General features: G+C 40.0%; 1 protein-coding gene across 9 annotated transcripts in view; it reads right to left on the reverse strand.

Moving 5' to 3' along the window:
• HUWE1 (HECT, UBA and WWE domain containing E3 ubiquitin protein ligase 1) overlaps positions 1 to 17575 on the reverse strand; it is a 143391-nt gene that overhangs the window by 48353 nt on the left and 77463 nt on the right. For all 9 annotated transcript variants that reach the window (XM_029240058.1, XM_029240062.1, XM_029240065.1 and 6 more), the window contains 11 exons: positions 16087 to 16332; positions 14798 to 14931; positions 13945 to 14039; positions 8030 to 8221; positions 5264 to 5480; positions 4549 to 4671; positions 3538 to 3775; positions 2913 to 3143; positions 1508 to 1630; positions 970 to 1065; positions 132 to 401 (listed from right to left, as the gene is read on the reverse strand). In XM_029240058.1, coding sequence (XP_029095891.1) covers positions 132 to 401; positions 970 to 1065; positions 1508 to 1630; positions 2913 to 3143; positions 3538 to 3775; positions 4549 to 4671; positions 5264 to 5480; positions 8030 to 8221; positions 13945 to 14039; positions 14798 to 14931; positions 16087 to 16332 — 1965 coding nt within the window. The remainder of the gene's footprint in view (positions 1 to 131; positions 402 to 969; positions 1066 to 1507; positions 1631 to 2912; positions 3144 to 3537; positions 3776 to 4548; positions 4672 to 5263; positions 5481 to 8029; positions 8222 to 13944; positions 14040 to 14797; positions 14932 to 16086; positions 16333 to 17575) is intronic.

Raw genomic sequence — 17575 nt, forward strand, 5'->3', positions numbered from 1 at the left:
AGAAAGAATACATCCATATCAGATAAAATGCAAAGATACTGATTAAAAAAATAAAAAAAGAAACCAGGTTTTGATAGATGGCAGGAAAACCATTTTACATACTCCCCTCTTCTGGCCCCTGGAGAACTTACCTGATTGACTACTTGCTTCAGAATCATGTCTCGATAGTCTGCTCCATTACGTTTGATTGCTGTCATGATCAGATCACACACCCGGTACACTGTGTCTGGGAGCTCATCAAGAAGGTGAAAGCAGCCTGGCAACATGGTATCTGTGAAAGTGTGGAGTTCATCTTGCTCCAATGGATCAGCATCCTGGAACTTCTCTAGACATTTAGCCTCTTCCTCTTCCTGCTTTTCCCGAGCTTTCCGTTCCTCCTCCTCCTTCCGGCAAGCAACTTCCTGGAGGCAGGGAAGGAAAAAAGTGAGAAGACTCTAAAAATGTATCTGCCCTACCATATGAATATTCTCTACCTTCTCCTCAAGCAGGTGATACATTCGTTAGAGTGTGGCAATGAGTATGAGGGCAGCCACACAGGCTAAGGCAAGACAGGGGAAGGACACCTCCAATCCTCAAAGCACTGGCAACTTATGTGCATCATCCTACATCACCCCCCACAAATAGCATTTGTAGACATTGTGCTGCATTCTCTGCAGGTATGGTAAACTGAAGTAATTATTACCTAGATTCCTAGGTAATAAAGACAGCCAAGTTTGGCCTAATGGGTACTACCAAGGACATTTTGGGCCTCTTATTTGACAATAAATATTAATGCTTCATCTGTTTCACTTAAAGCTTCAGGTCAATGTAATGTAGATTAGTGATGGCAAGGTTGGGATGAATGAGTATTCACACATGTCTTTGTTTACACTTTAATTCGACCAATTACTCTGCAGTAGTAGCAGAATGTTCATAGAAATACTAAGATTAATGTGTCAGACCCTCTTGGAAGCCACGTTTCCTAGTTACCTCAGGTGACTCTGCCCTTTGATCCATTGGGATATCCTGTCCCAGAGACATGGCAATTGCTCTCATCATCTGGTCCTCTTCAGACATACTCAGATCCTAAAGAGCAACAACAGAAATTCCAGCAACTACACACACAACTCATAAGGAACCAGACATCCTGTGTTCAAGCTTTAGAGAGGAAGAGAAGGGGCTCTGAATGCTGCTCTCTAGAGTCAAACTCAATTAGGCTTACCTGGTCACTTACGAGAACGAGAGGGAAAAATCACAACAAAATTAAATATAGGAAAGGAGTTTCAATGTGACCACCTATTTGGCATCTCACAAAAGAGAGCCTTCCTATTACTTTCTGATTATGCATAATTTAAGAGTTCCTCTGCAAAGTCCAGTAATTTGCACGACTAGGAGACAGAAAGCTTCTGCTCCTTATATTCTAGAGCTATAAGAGTTAGCATATAAAGAAAATTTCGGCACAGAGAAGTAAAGCACATCAGCAGCCAAACCAATGCCATGAAAGATTAGAGCCCCTGAGCCAACTCACCCGAACAACTCCTCCCATGATCGGGGGAGGGTGGGTTAGAAGGTACTCTGTGGCCTGCTCCATGGTGCTGGTGTTCAACAGGGCCTCCATGGCATGTTCCCTTGTGAAGCCCATGTCCATGAGCTACAAAAAGAAGGCAGGATCTCAGAACCATGGTAAAAGAGAAATCCAAATGCATTTTAAAAAGAAAGGAATCCTTTTAAGATGTAAACAAGTTTTCCTAACTTCATATGAACTGAGAACATTTATAAGGTAAGGCAGTTAGATAACGTGAATGATCCTTTCTGCCTGGTGCCTCCATACTATTTACACAGAGCTACACATTGAGGCAAGGAGCCAAGGTGATTCTCAGTTCCATCCTTTAAGAAAATTCACCTAGATGGTTATTATCATTAGGAAGATTATTCTAATTCAAAGACTGAGACTCACACACAGAAGCAAAACTTGGTCCCACTTTTCTTGAAGACAAACTGGCAACAGAACAAGAGCCTGAAAAACTGACCCAGGAAATCTACAACTAGGAAATAATCATGAGATGCATAGAAAAATTTGTAGAAAAAGAAACTATACATCAGAGCTTTACAACATCAAATAATAAGAAAATCAACATATCCAGCAATAAAAGAATGATTAAGAAGTAAAAAAGACCCATTTTCTTAACGACAGCAGTATAAGCTTACATACTGTATGATGTTACTATGTAAAAATTAGGCATAGAACTAAGTGATGAAAAAAAGGACATGACTATTCTGTGTGGTGATATTAAGAATGCCTTTAAAATGTATTTTGCTATATTTCTAACTTTTCTTTAAGTGAGCACTTTTAACTATTATAATAAAAAAAGTTGCATGTACATATAGAAGACATGTTTGAACAGGACTCTAGATATAAAGAGAACACATATACATACACACAAATTGCAAGAGGAGTATGCTAAATGCTGTTTGAGACTGAAATGTGAGGATCTAAGTGCACCCCCCCACTTCTAGCCTCCAATATTTTAAAATTTAAAAATGAAAACAAAAGTTTTGTAGGTGACTAAGGTTTCCGAAAGCTCTTGATGGAAAATAAATTTGGGCCACAATATCCCTTCTCTTTATAGATTAATGAGAAAGTAGCTGAGGACAGTTTGCCTCCAAAGAACATGGCAACCACAGCCTACTGAGAATACGTAAAAGACTTCCAATACTAAACAATATGCTTGGGAGGACACAAATCTTTTACCTATTAGGAGTACTGAAACTATTCTCCAGCTTTCTCAAGAGAAAAAAATAAAGAGTAAAAGAGGGAACAAATTTAAACCTATCCCCTAACAGGACCAGGCATTAAGAAACTTAGAAACCCCACAAGCAGTATACTCTCCAGTGCAAAGTCTTGATCCTGGAGTGTGAGGCCAGAACCCCACCTGTTGTAGTTGTTGCTGGTTGACTTGAGGTTCCCGGCGGGAGCCACCTTCCTCTTGTCCTGTATCCTCTTCTCCTCGAGACCCCTCCTTCTCTTTGCTCAGTCTCTCTCGAATGACAGGTTCTCCTCGGAGGATGTGGCACAGGATGGCCAGCATGGACTCAGCCATTCGCCCACCATACACCTTCAAGGGTTTCCGGTTCCACAGGTTCTTGATGCAAGTAAAGGCTGCCTGTAAGTCATTTGAAAGGCTGTGTAAAGATCATTTTGTCTCAATTCAAAACCCCAGGAAGAATAAGTCAAAGACTTATGAGACGGTCCTTCCACAGTCAGTGCCAACAACAAAATCCTAGGCAGTACTGAGGTTGGGGGGGGCCCAAGGAAGTACAGAGAAGGGGCATTTAACCCAACCTGGAAGTACCAATCTGAAGTTTACAGTTCAAATGTTTACACCACAGAAAATTATCAAGTGGTCTCTATCCCATTCTGCAAGGCAGCCCTATCTGGGAGTAGGAGCCAGTGGTTCTCTACCAATCGAGTTATTTCACTAAGGAGGACAAAACAGAGTGGGAGCTACCCAGTTGGCATGAGAAATTGCTCTTGGTTTTAGAATGCTGACTACTCACTTTCTGAGTTACCACAAGGAAGCGGAGGGCACTGAATTGTGGAAAGTTCTGAACACCTCCAGGCAATTTGGCAGGCAGTGAATGTGGAGATTCAAGCACCGTGGTGGGATTCACCATCTTTTCCACCAGCATTAGCCAGGCATCTAGGAATTCTCCTGTGCCATCAGGTAAGTCTGAATGTTCTAATCCCTCTGCAACAGGAACTTTGCCTCCCATGGACAGAGCCCAATTGAATGTTCTAAATTCAAATAAGAGAAAGTATAGAGATAGAATATTAGTATTTTAGATTGGGGATGGGGAGAGAAAGGGACACATTCGAAAGCTTCCCAGTCCCTCCTCTTGGAGCTATTGCTTCCAGTCTGTCCAACATTTATTAGCTTTACCCCTCCCCCCCTTTTTTTTACTTTAAGTATAGCTGGTTTACAATGTTGTGTTAGTTTCTGGTATACAGCAATTCAGTTTTATATATATATATATATAAAAACTTCTTTTTCCTTATAGGTAATTACAAGATGTTGAATATAGAGTTTTACCTTTTATTTGGGTTTTTATTCCAGCTTTATTGATATATTATTGACATATATTTGTTATATGCATATATGGCAAAATTACTACCGCTTCTAGCTTTACTTTTAAAGCCAAAACAAACAAAAACCCCAAAGTGAAACTTAGCTTAGAATCTTCTGATCAAAAGAAGCAGAAAAATGATCATATTCAGAGAAACAGCAGCAAAGGACAAGTCTATTAGAAAAATATGTACCAGACATTACAAGCCAAATGAAGAAAAACAGAGACCCTTACAAACATTCCTAGGACAGGCTGAATCACACCCTCCAGGAAGATGGAAATACATACAGTTAGTTCCTGAAACGTGAAAGGGTATACCCAATGGCTGTCTCTATGTATCTCACTGTCACAGGACAGGTGGCTTAGAAAGTTGTGGGCTGCTAAGGCACACAGAAAAGACCAAACTCCAAACAATGCTTCTCTGTAAAGCACCATGATCCTTACTCAAAAAGAGCATTGTGGCCTCCAGAGCAGAGAAATTTCTGCAGCATGAGGTGGTAGGGATACTTCCTCTCATCGAACAGCATTGGGGATGTAAAACCAACTGAACAGATGAAGAATGTCAGCCTGGAAGAGGGAAAAAGCAAAAAGTTAACCTTCTCTGAGGCAGACACAGAAGCAATGGGAAATTCAAGTAAAAGTCAAAAGTAAAATTTAATATTGCACTGGGTGACTAGTCTGGATATTAAAATTTCTAAGGCAGGGCTTCCCTGGTGGCGCAGTGGTTGAGAGTCCGCCTGCCGATGCAGGGGACACGGGTTCGTGCCCTGGTCCGGGAAGATCCCACATGCCGCGGAGTGGCTGGGCCCGTGAGCCATGGCCGCTGAGCCTGTGCTCCGCAACAGGAGAGGCCACAACAGTGAGAGGCCCGTGTACCGCAAAAAAAAAAAAAAAAAAACAAAAAATTCTAAGGCAAAAAAGGGTGACAGTTCCCACCTACTAGTAAATACGAGGTTATTGGAATGCAGTTTGATTACAAATGCTTTTAAAATTTCTATATCTTAGACTAGGCAGAACCAAAACAAGTAGCTTAAACAGTATTTGGGGTACACATTTAAGAGTAAAACAAGGGACCTCCAAGTCCTCTAATTCAGTGGCTCACTCTACATTCAAGTGGAGAAGAAACCAATTAGATTCTGCATCTCAAGCGGAACCTCACCTGAAGCGTGGAGTAGGTGTATATGGTGGAGGCTGCCAAGATAAGCCCTTTGTGAGGAGCTTAGTGAGAGCTGAGGCCGTTGATCGAGCAGCGGGTGTTGGTGCTGTGGTGGTGCTGGCAGCATGATGGCTCCTTCTCTGGCGGACAGGAGACCCCACACAAAGTTTAACAAGGAGTCCAAATAGCTCAGCCAGTGCTCTGCCTAATCTAGAGGAAGCTGGAACCCAGAAGTCAGAATAAGGCTGTATAGTACTTTCAGAATGGTTTCATTATAACAGACACATTACTGTTAATACATTTTAATGACTGACTACTCCCTCCCACTCAAACATTCTATGAAACACCTGGACTTGTCTCTACATATGATATCTGAAAAGGAAGCTCCACAGAGAATAAATGCCTCTTTTGAAGGCAGGAGACAGAGAAGTATGTTGGCATTCAATATATAATAAATATGAAAGACAAACAAGATAAGCACTCACACTGTTAGGAGATATAAACTGAAACCACCTTTGTAGAAAGCAATACACAATATGAACTATTTAAGTAAATGATATATCTATGTATTGAATTATGGAGTCACTTAAAATGCCTACAGAGAACTTTAAAAATGGCAAAAATGCTAACAACTTAGACCAGAAAAGAACATCTGTTATTTACTAGTAACGTCTCATCACAACATTAAATGTATGGTCCCCAAAGGAAAAAAATTGTTAGGAAAAGCATAAAAACTTAAAAAGCGGCCTTCTTATAAAAATCTTGTAAGGTGTTAGGTAGATTACAAGTATTTCAAATTTTCATCTTTGTAGGATGCTTTTTGGTATATACTGCTGAACCAAAAAAGCAGAATCCTGGGGCTTCCCTGGTGGCGCAGTGGTTGAGAGTCCGCCTGCCGATGCAGGGGACATGGGTTCGTGCCCTGGTCCGGGAAGATCCCACATGCCGCGGAGAGGCTGGGCCCGTGAGCCATGGACGCTGAGCCTGCGTGTCCGAAGCCTGTGCTCCGCAACGGGAGAGGCCACAACAGTGAGAGGCCCGCGTAACGAAAAAAAGAAAAAAAAAAAAAAAAAGCAGAATCCAAATATAAACATGTAAAGGAGATATACAGAAAAAGGGAAAGAAAATATATCTAAACACATTATATTTGGGTAATTTCCTTGCTTTCCTTAAAACATTTCTCTGTACTTTTTCTATAGTGAATATTTATTACTCTTAAAATCACAAATGAAAACACTGTCACAGAATGCCTGAAATAAACATTATTTCATCACGATTCAGGTTAGAATCAAAGCACATCTCTTAATTATACACATGTATATATGAACCCACTGTAAACAAATAGGCTCTACTTGAACTGGTGCCACATATCGTACCCCAAAAACTCAGTAAGCTCTGAGATATACAGCATAAGAAGAAAGGAACAGGTCTCTTCTTTTTCCCAATCCACCCAAATTAGGATCTCCCAATCCTAATGAGGGATCAGGCTACAGATACTCGCACTGCCTGGCTGGAGGTTGGGTGGGCCTAGACTCTGAAAGCCTAATGCATGTACACATTAAGTTTGTACTTTTCCACCACCGTTTTCAGGTGAATAGACAGCAAAGTGGCTCAAAGGTAGTCAGCAAGGATAAAAGAGAAAAACAAAAGGCCAGTAACCACAGAGAAACAGACATCAAAAGCATGGGCTGGGCCCACACAGAAACCCCAGAATGTGCCAAGGTCACAGAGGTCTAACAAAGAAAGGGGAGATAAACATTAGCATCTTCTTGGATGGTCAATCTTCCTTCAATTTGGGGAAAGTGGCAGTAGACTTTCAAATTAAAACAAAGGAGCAGAATTAAACAAGTTAAAACAGAACATAAAATTCAAGGGGGTTTAAAGTAACAAATGGAAACACCAAAGGCCAAGTTTTGCTTGCTTTTGGGCAGAGCCCCCAATTCCCAGGAGTTGTCTACATTTTCCTTCACATTAAGGTGTCAGAAAGTGGCAAATGTACAAAATTGGTAGAGGTACAGAACATAGAAAATAGGCTCCCCACTGATTTTACATTAAGGGGCAAAAGATGGCAAAGACAGATCAGTGCACATCTTTATTCACTGTTTTGGTTGCACCACACAGCACACGGAATCCTAGTTCCCTGACCAGGGATTGAACCTGCACCCCCCACAGTGGAAGTGCAGAGTCTCAACCACTGGACCGCCAGGGAAGTCCCCAGTGCACATCTTTAATGTGGTCTTGCATCATATTACTGTAGTCTCCACAGAGCTGGCAAAGTAACTACTAAAACACAGATCAACTATGTCACTTGCCAGCTACATCTGAGGGACAGAGAAAGGAAAAGGAGACTGAGTGCAGTAGCCAGACAGGTAACAGGAGAGCAGGAGGGCTTAATATTAATACCACAAAAGCCAAGAAAGGAGTATTTTGAGAAGGAGGTGATAGGTCAACCATCATGCTGCGGAAAAGTGAGAAGTGGACTGAAAAGTATCCAATGGACTTAGCAACAAGGAGGTTACAGATACCTTGGTGAGACATTTCAGGGAAACGGTAGGAGCAGAGGTTATTTGCAGTAGTAGAAGAGTGAGCAGGAAGAAAAGGAGGGGTAGACTTGGCTTTCAGAAAGCGATTCTCTCATCTCTGTATCCCTAACAGTTAGTACAGAGCCTGTCACATGGCAGACACCTGAAAATGAGCCACCAAGTTTAAAACTTCCTTAAAGGAAACAATACAGCCATACCAGGGAGCAGAAGGAAGAGAATCACTCACCTGACAATAACGGCTTGATTTGCTTGATTCTGGCAGCCATGGCAGGTGTAATTTTAGATTTGCCCTTAGAGTCTGAAGCAGTAGGTTCATCTGTCTCCATAGGAGCCAGCGTGTCACCATCAAGCCCAATGCCTTCCAACAAGCCCTGGGTAGAAGCATCCATACTTCCAGTGGTTCCATCCTGTTCCCCATCTGTAGACATAAGAGGGGAGCAATAAGACCATGTTGAGCCAGCACTCACCTGGTTCCTTGTTCTGAAGAGTCCGAAGAAAGAGCTATCTATAGTGCTTGTTACTCTTTAAGTGTCCACAACTTCCTAAATCTGAAAAGAAAAAACCACAAAACTGTACTTCTTTCCCTGGAGTCCTTCTAAGTAGCTAACACTGACATCTTCCAATGAGAGCATGTTAAAACTCTTAACTTTCAAGGGCTACCTTGGAAGACTGTAGACACACTGCATGACCCAGAAACTTCACATAAACTACAGTGTGTGTGGTGACCCCATGCACTCAAGGCACACACCCCGCTAGAATTTTAGAGCTCATTAATAAACTCAATTTGGACATCACAGATTACCACTGGAGAAATATATTTCCTAGAATTTAAGATTTTTGTATGAATGTGAGATGAGTCTTTTCTGGGGGGGGGGGGCGTGTGCTCTTGACCTAAGAATCAGCATTAGGCAAATATAAAACACATCAAGTTTTCTGTGTAATATTCTGGAAAAACTATGGAAATGAAGACACCTTTGTTAAATGTGTGAAAGAAACTGCTGGGAAAAAATGTATCTAAATTGTTATGCAAGGCAATTCTTTGACTGCGAGTCTAATTTCGTTCTTGGTTTTTAGTAAATTATTTTATTCTTTCCTTGACTTAAAGTTGGTATATTTAAGACTCTGACAAAATTTGAGATTCTAACATTTGGTTTCATCCATTTTCATGTATATTTTATTAATTCTGTCCCCTTCCTCCACAATACAATAATTAGCTGTCATATAATCCTTATTTGTTGTTTCAAAACTTATGTCTGCTTTTTTTATTAGTTCCTTATCATTTTCTCTATCTTTAGCAATCTCAATACAATTTTTAAGCATACCTTTTTTTTAACATCTTTATTGGAGTATAATTGCTTTACAATGGTAAGTTTCTGCTTTATAACAAAGTGAATCAGTTATACATATACATATGTTCCCATATCTCTTCCCTCTTGTGTCTCCCTCCCTCCCACCCTCCCTATCCCACGCCTCTAGGTAGTCACAAACCACCAAGCTGATCTCCCTGTGCTATGCGGCTGCTTCCCACTAGCTATCTATTTGGTAGTGCGTATATGTCAATGCCGCTCTCTCAGTTCATCCCAGCTTACCCTTCCCCCTCCCCGTGTCCTCAAGCCCATTCTCTAGTCAGTGTCTTTATTCCTGTCCTGTCCCTAGGTTCTTCAAGACCATTTTTTTTTTTAGATTCTATATATATGTGTTAGCATACGGTATTTGTTTTGCTCTTTCTGACTTACTTCACTCTGTATGACAGTCTCTAGGTCCATCCACCTCACTACAAATAACTCAGTTTCATTTCTTTTCATGGCTGAGTAATATTCCATTGTATATATGTGCCACATCTTCTTTATCCATTCATCTGTCGATGGACACTTAGGTTGCTTCCATGTCCTGGCTATTGTAAATAGAGCTGTAATGAACACTGTGGTACGTGACTCTTTTTGAATTATGGTTTTCTCAAGGTATATGCCCAGTAGTAGGATTGCTGGGTCATATGGTAGTTCTATTTTTAGTTTTTTAAGGAACCTCCATACTGTTCTCCATAGTGGCTGTATCAGTTTACATTCCCACCAACATTGCAAGAGGGTTCCCTTTTCTCCACACCCTCTCCAGCATTTATTGTTTGTAGATTTTTTTTTTTTTTTTTTTTTTTGTGGTACGCGGGCCTCTCACTGTTGCGGCCTCTCCCGTTGCGGAGCACAGGCTCCGGACGCGCAGGCTCAGTGGCCATGGCTCACGGGCCCAGCCGCTCCGCGGCATGTGGGATCTTCCCGGACCGGGGCACGAACCCACGTCCCCTGCATCGGCAGGCGGACTCTCAACCACTGCGCCACCAGGGAAGCCCTGTTTGTAGACTTTCTGATGATGGCCATTCTGACTGGTATGAGGTGATACCTCATTGTAATTTTGATTTGCATTTCTCTAATGATTAATGAGCATTCTTTCATGTGTTTGTTGGCAATCTGTGTATCTTCTTTGGAAAAATGTCTATTTAGGTCTTCTGCCCATTTTTGGATTGGGTTATTTGTTTTCTGGATATTGAGCTGCATGAGCTGCGTGTATATTTTGGAGATCAATTCTTTGTCAGTTGCTTCGTTTGCAAATATTTTCTCCCATTCTGAGGGTTGTCTTTTCATCTTGTTTATGGTTCTCCTTTGCTATGCAAAAGCTTTTAAGTTTCATTAGGTCCCATTTGGTTATTTTTGTTTTTATTTCCATTTCTCATAGGAGGTGGGGTCAAAAAGGATCTTGCTGTGATTTATGTCATAGAGTGTTCTGCCTATGTTTTCCTCTAAGAGTTTTATAGTGTCTGGCCTTTCATTTAGGTCTTTAATCCATTTTGAGTTTATTTTTGTGTATGGTCTTAGGGAGTGTTCTAATTCCGTTCTTCTCCATGTAGCTATCCAGTTTTCCCAGCACCACTTATTGAAGAGACTGTCTTTTCTCCATTGTATATTCTTGCCTCCTTTATCAAAGATAAGGTGACCATATGTGCATGGGTTTAGCTCTGTGATAGGTTTTTATACACAGAATTATCTTAATATCTTTCTTAATAGTTTATCAAATTCATTTTCTCCTTGATGCAGAGTATAGGAGAAAAAAACTTTCTAGAATAGCTACTTTTATTAATTTTAGGTTTGCTGCATTACGGTCAGAAGATTGTATTGGGTGGGCCAAAAGGTTCGTTCGTTTTTTCCCATAAGATGCCTCCAGTAGCACTTAGTTGTCTTTAACTTCCTTCAAAACAATTTTGTTAGATTTTATGTGACAGCTGTCATATCAGCACACATTTAAAAAAAGACTTATCAAAATTGGTGAATTTCTGTGTAGCCATTTTAATACTGAAGATGGGAGGGGGAAAAAAGCAACATTTTCAGCATATTATGCTTTATTATTTCAAGAAAGGTAAAAACGCAACTGAAATGCACAAAACGATTTGTGCGGTGTATGGAGAAGGTGCTGTGACTGATTGAACGTGTCAAAAGTGGTTTGCAAAGTTTCATGTTGGAGATTTCTCACTGGATGATGCTCCACTGTCGGGCAGACCAGTTGAAGTTGACAGCGATCAAACCAAGATACTAATTGAGAACAATCAACGTTATACCACGCGGGAGATAGCCAACATACTCAAAATATCCAAATCAAGCACTGACATTCATTTGCACCAGCCTGGTTATGTGAATCGCTTTGATGTTTGGGTTCCACGTAAGTTAAGCGAAAAAAACAATTCTTGACTGTATTTCTGCATGTGATTCTCTACTTAAACGTAACAAAAATGTTCCATTTTTAAACAAATTGTGACGGGCGATGAAAGTGGATATTGTACAATAATGTGGGATGGAAGAGATCGTGGGGGCAAGCGAAATGAACCACCACCAACCACACCAAATACCGGTCTTCATCCAAAGAAGGTGATGTGTATATGGTGGGACTGGAAGGGAGTGCTCTAATATGAGCTCCTTCTGGAAAACCAAATGATTGATTCCAACAAGTATTCCTCCCAATTAGATCAACTGAAAGCGGCACTCGACGAAAAGTGTCCAGAATTAGTCAACAGAAAATGCATAATCTTCCATCAATGTAATCCAAGACCATATGTTTCTTTGATGACCAGGTAAAAGCTGTTACAGCTTGGCTGGGAAGTTCTGATTCATCTGCCGTATTCACCAGACATTGCACCTTCGGATTTCCATTTATTTCGGTCTTTACAAAATCCTCTTAATGGAAAAAATTTCAATTCCCTGGAAGACTGTAAAAGGCACCTGGAACAAGTTCTTTGCTCAAAGAGATAAAAAGTTTTGGGAAGATGGAATTATGAAGTTGCATGAAAAATGGCAGAAGGTAGTGGAACAAAAGGGTGAATACGTTGTTCAAAAAAGTTCTTGGTGAAAATGAAAAATGTGTCTTGTATTTTTACTTAAAACAAAAAACGAAGGCACTCTTTGGCCCACCCAGTATAATTTCTGCTTACTGCATTTTGCAACTTCTATTGTAATATAATATAAAAGCTATTTTATAAAACGGCACTGTCCAAGAGAAATATAATGTGAACCACATATGTAATTAAAAAATCTCTAGTAACCACTTAAAAAGTAAAAAACAGCTATAATTTTTAATACATTTAACCCAATATAATAAAAATTATTTTAACATGTAATCAAATATAAAAATGACTGAGCATACATTTTTATATTAAGTATTTAAAAAAACAGGTATCATTGTTATGCTTACAGAGCATCTCAATACAGACATTAAGTTTTCATTAATCGATCTATATTTATATTTCATATGATTTACTGGGGAAAAAAAGATTCACATACCCAAGTTTTCCAAACATACTTAAAAGTCCTCCAACAACTGAATAGAGTTAATAGTTGTTGTATTTAAATTAATAGGGGCTTCCCTGGTGGCGCAGTGGTTGAGAGTCCACCTACCGATGCAGGGGACATGGGTTCGTGCCCTGGTCCGGGAAGATCCCACATACCGTGGAGCGGCTGGGCCCGTGAGCCATGGCCGCTGAGCCTGCGCACCCGGAGCCTGTGCTCCGCAATGGGAGAGGCCACAGCAGTGAGAGGCCCGCGTACCGCAAAAAACAAACAAAAACCCCAAACACAACAACAAAAATTAATAAAAATTAAAAATTCAGTTTTCTCCATCCAACCTATGACTTCATCTTAACTACATCTTCAACAACCCTATTTCCAAATAAGGTCACATTATGAGGTGCTGGGGGTTAGTACTCCAACATATAATTTTGGGGGGCAGGCACACAATTCAACCCATAACACCCTCCACTTAACAAGAGGGGAGAGAGAGAGAAAGAGAGACAGACAGACAGACAGACAGGGGTGGGTGGTGGGTGGAGGTGGGGGGGAGTGTGAGGCAGCACACACAAGGACAGGAGGAAGGAAGGAGGGAGAGCGAGGGAGCAAAGAAGAAAGAAAATTCAGTTTTTTAGTTGTACTAGCCACATTACAAGTAGTAATGTAAAATAGCCACATTACACGTGGCTGGTGGCTACCATATTGGACAGTGTGGCTCTAAAGTGCTCCACAGCCACTTAGAATAGTCATTTACCATTTTAACGTAAGAAATTAAGCTTCTGAAAAATAAGCATACAAAAAATTAAAGACCCACCATAATCTTTGTTACTGTAATTTCTAAGAATCAATCTTACATTCTCAAAAAAACTACATATAAAGATGTTCAGTTTTCAAAATAGTACACTAGAAACTTAACAGGGAATGGTTAATTCATGGTACCTTTACATGGCACTTAATATTAAGTGAAAAGAGACCTGTAAAATATTATGTCTAAGATAATCACAACTATGTTAATAAAACATACCTTCAGGGAAAAAGATTAGCAGATACTTCCAAAATATTTTTTGTGGTATAAATATCGGTGATTCTTCTTTCTACTACATTTTCTAATTTTTATCATTGTGGGTATGTATTTTTTTAATAGAAAAAATAACTGAAAATAGTTTAATTTTAAAATAAATAATTAAAAATTAATGAATGGAAAAAACTGAAGACTACAGATGATAGACCTACTAAAATTTCACAATAGACCTATAAAGACAGAGACAGACAGAACTTAAGAGAATTAATGGCTAGGATTTTAGTTTCTTGGAGTTACCTGATCTTTTTCCGCCCTGGGTCGTACCTGCCTTCTCATCCTTTGGAACCAGTTTCTGCATGTCCGCCTGACCAAATTCACACCCAGATGGCAGGCTGCAAGAAGAGAAACAGTGAGCAAAAAAACCTCTGATAACTCATCTTTTTAATGTTGTGCTTGGTCTCTGACCTGCTTGGCTGACACTATCCCCCTCCTATAGCAGGTAAGTTAACCTAATAAAACATCTGCAATGATGGAATTCCTGAGGTAGTACTCAACAGGTTTCCAACTCAACTCTTTTTATCTGGCTAACAGGACCAAACTGTAAACACCCACCATGCTGACACAGCATAATTGAGATATCAGGTCAAAGATGACACACTTGTAAGGAAGTCCTTTGGCTTATAAGTGGGAAGGACAATGCTATTGGTTAAATGTGTGTCTCCTCAAAATTCAAATGCTGAAATCCTAATGTCTGATGAGATGTATTAGTAGTAAGGCCTTTGGTAGGTGCTTAAGTCTTAAGAGTAGAACCCTCATGAATGGAACTACTGCCTTATAAAAGAGGCTCCAGAGAGATTCCTAGTCCCTTTTGCCATGTGAGGATACAATAAGTCTGCAATGTGGAAGACAGCCCTCACCCAACCATGCAGACTTCCAGCCTCCAGAACTCTGAGCAATAAACTTCTGTTGTTTATAAGGACCCAATCTGTGGATTTTGTTATAGCAGCCCGAATGAACTAAGACAGACAAGGAGGCCTCTGAACTCTTTACCTTTCTATCCTTGACCAAAGTAATACCCCAGGCTCACTAAGCTTAGTTTTTCTGTTAGGAAAGACAACAGAGATAGTAAAAGAGATGACCATTTCCTTACCTGTTTGGGGTACACAGGGAGAGAAGGACAGTGCTTTCCCACACCAGGGAACAGTATAACTGGCTCAGCTTGCTCAGAACACTCAGACCCAACTGAGAGCCCCACTGGTTTACGGAGATGGAACGAATTTCACTCTGTAGCCAAAGTAAAAAAGGTGATCTTTGGGATGCCCTCTGAACATTTATATTCAAAATCAACTTTTAGTTATTTACAAAGGATAAGGGATTCTACTTTTCCTTCCTTACTATTCTCAGAGTTGTGTACTTCATCAAAATTCCCACACTTAAGAGATCATAGTTCCAGAGGGTATTCTTGTACAATATTTACAATATGTCTCTAACATCCCTTCTCATTTCTTTATAAAGTGAAAAACAGGAGTCACAGGCAACTCTGTTCTTCTAAATGGAAGAAACAGTTTTACAGACTCACTGGCAGCTTACTAACTTTTTTAGATGGTGAGGGGGCTTGTTATTTCCTGTTTATTTCTTTATTTCAATCAGTCAATCAAATCAGTCCCTAAAGCTTTTCTGTGTAATTTAATTATTTTCTAAATAGTTTATAATTGTGCTTTTCACTTAATTTGATCCAAAGAACACACTCCTAGCTCAACAGCATAAAACAGTGCTGCTAAAAATATGACACCAATAATCTTTAGACTTGATTACTTGACAACTAAGGGTGGCAAAACTGTGAGCACTCAAAAAACAAATAAACAAACCCCCCCGCCCCCAAACTTCAACTTTCTGGAACCATAAGAGGATCCTCACATGGAGTGCAAACATAAGGTTTGATATTTAGGAAATCTTTAGCAATCTGTTAATCACCATTAACTTAAATGTTCTGTGGTCAAATTTCCTTCTTGCCATCTTATTATCAAGCCTACAGGCATTTGTAGAAATATTAGGAAGTAATACGGTCAGATGAGCACCCAACTGAGCCTTGTCTGCTAAAAGGGGTGACTATACATCCCTAAGGCCTATATGGATGCTACAGATCTATTAATACCTGTATTTATCTCAATCTCTTTCACTCTCAAGAAGGTCCAGTTCACAAAACAAGTTATATGGTCACCCAACTTCCAATGAAAAAAGTACTAAGGGGAAGTGAAACTAGACAGCAACTTGAAGCATAAACTTAAAGTCATCCACCCAAAAGAACTCACCCTAAAACTGTTCTTTCAGCAGCTCGCCTACGTAGAACTGCTTCTAAGTACACTAAGATGCCACGTATATACCCTAGGTATTTTACCGACTTTAAGCCAACATGTTCACACCTAACATAATTCTTACCTGTCCAACTCTACAAGTATGAACAAACATCATGATGTAGGCGTGGGCAGCAGTGAGCGCATGCAGTAGAGGTGTGGCTTGAGCTGAGAGGGTAGCATCAGCGACATTGCCAGCACAAGCCAGTTCTCGCAACAACACTGAGCCCCCAGGGGATTCTATTGGGCGGTGTAAGGGCTCCAAGGAGGAAAGAATGGAGTCCAACTGAAGGAGACCCTCCTGAAGGACTTTGGGTTCATGTGACAGTGTCTGAAATAAGAAGAATAATTAAAGCATTAATGTACAATGAACTTCATATGCATGTCTTAATAGTCACAGTGAAAGAAGTGGAAGACAAGTCTCACAAATTTCAGACCTGGCCATGGTCTTACACCTGGTAAATGGTGGAGCCAAAACATGAACGAAGGTATGACATACCTAAACGCCTTTTAGAGCAACACATTACTTCTCTTGAATGAGAGGCTTTCAAAGGTGGTAGGCCAATCAAATTTAAAAGATTGTGATGGCCAAACTGGACTACTGTTACAGCAAGGACTCCATGCTCTAAGATTAAATCCAAATTTTGCACAACAGGGAGCAATGTTAGGCAAGGTTCCAAAGCATGGAAATGAACCACTATTACAAATGTTTTTTTCTTACCACAATAAGAGAGACAATTCTAGGATAGGCATCAGCTAGGCATTTTATTTTGGAGACAACTCAAGGATTATATGGCCCCTGCAATTTCTTTCTGAGTAAGAAGAAAAATCTTGACAGTGAACACTATCACTTGCCATTCAGAGATAGGAGAACTTATGTGCTTTTCCGATGGCTTTAAATAAATCTATCCACCCTCACACGGTATCTTACAGGTAGGATAAAGATGGAGCAGCCCTTTCCCCCCCTCTCTCTCATAAATAGCACTTAATTAAATATTTGCAAAAAGGAAAGCAGAATAAAATATCAAATGCAGATGTCACAATTATGGATCTTTCCAAGTCCGCAAGAAATTGGATTTCTGATTTTTAGCAGAAATTACTTATCATTGCACAACTCAGCTAATAAATAAGCTTCACAGATTTAATCCAATTCCTATAAAAATCCCAATGGCTTTTTTTTTGCACAAACAGAAATATCTCTCTTAAAATTCATACAGAATCTCTAGGGACCCCAAATAGATATAGCTATCTTAAAAGAGAACAAAGTTAGAGGTCTCACATCCCCAGATTTGCAAACTTACCACAAAGCTACAGTAATCAAAAGTGTAGTACTGGCATAAAGATAGACATCAACACCAACAGAACAGAGAGCCCCAAAATAAACCCTTGCATATATGGTCAAATGATTTTTGACAAGGTTGCCAAAACAAGGGTACAATAGGGAAAGGACAATCTTTTCAACAAACAGTGTTGGGAAAACTAGATACCCACATGCACAAGAATGAAACTGAACCTTACCTTACACCATACAAAAAATTAACTCAAAATAGATCAAACACCTAAATATAAGAGCT

This window comes from Monodon monoceros, unplaced genomic scaffold (assembly GCF_005190385.1).
Source record: "Monodon monoceros isolate NGI ecotype Baffin Bay Population unplaced genomic scaffold, NGI_Narwhal_1 Super_Scaffold_22, whole genome shotgun sequence".
NCBI lineage: Eukaryota > Metazoa > Chordata > Mammalia > Artiodactyla > Monodontidae > Monodon > Monodon monoceros.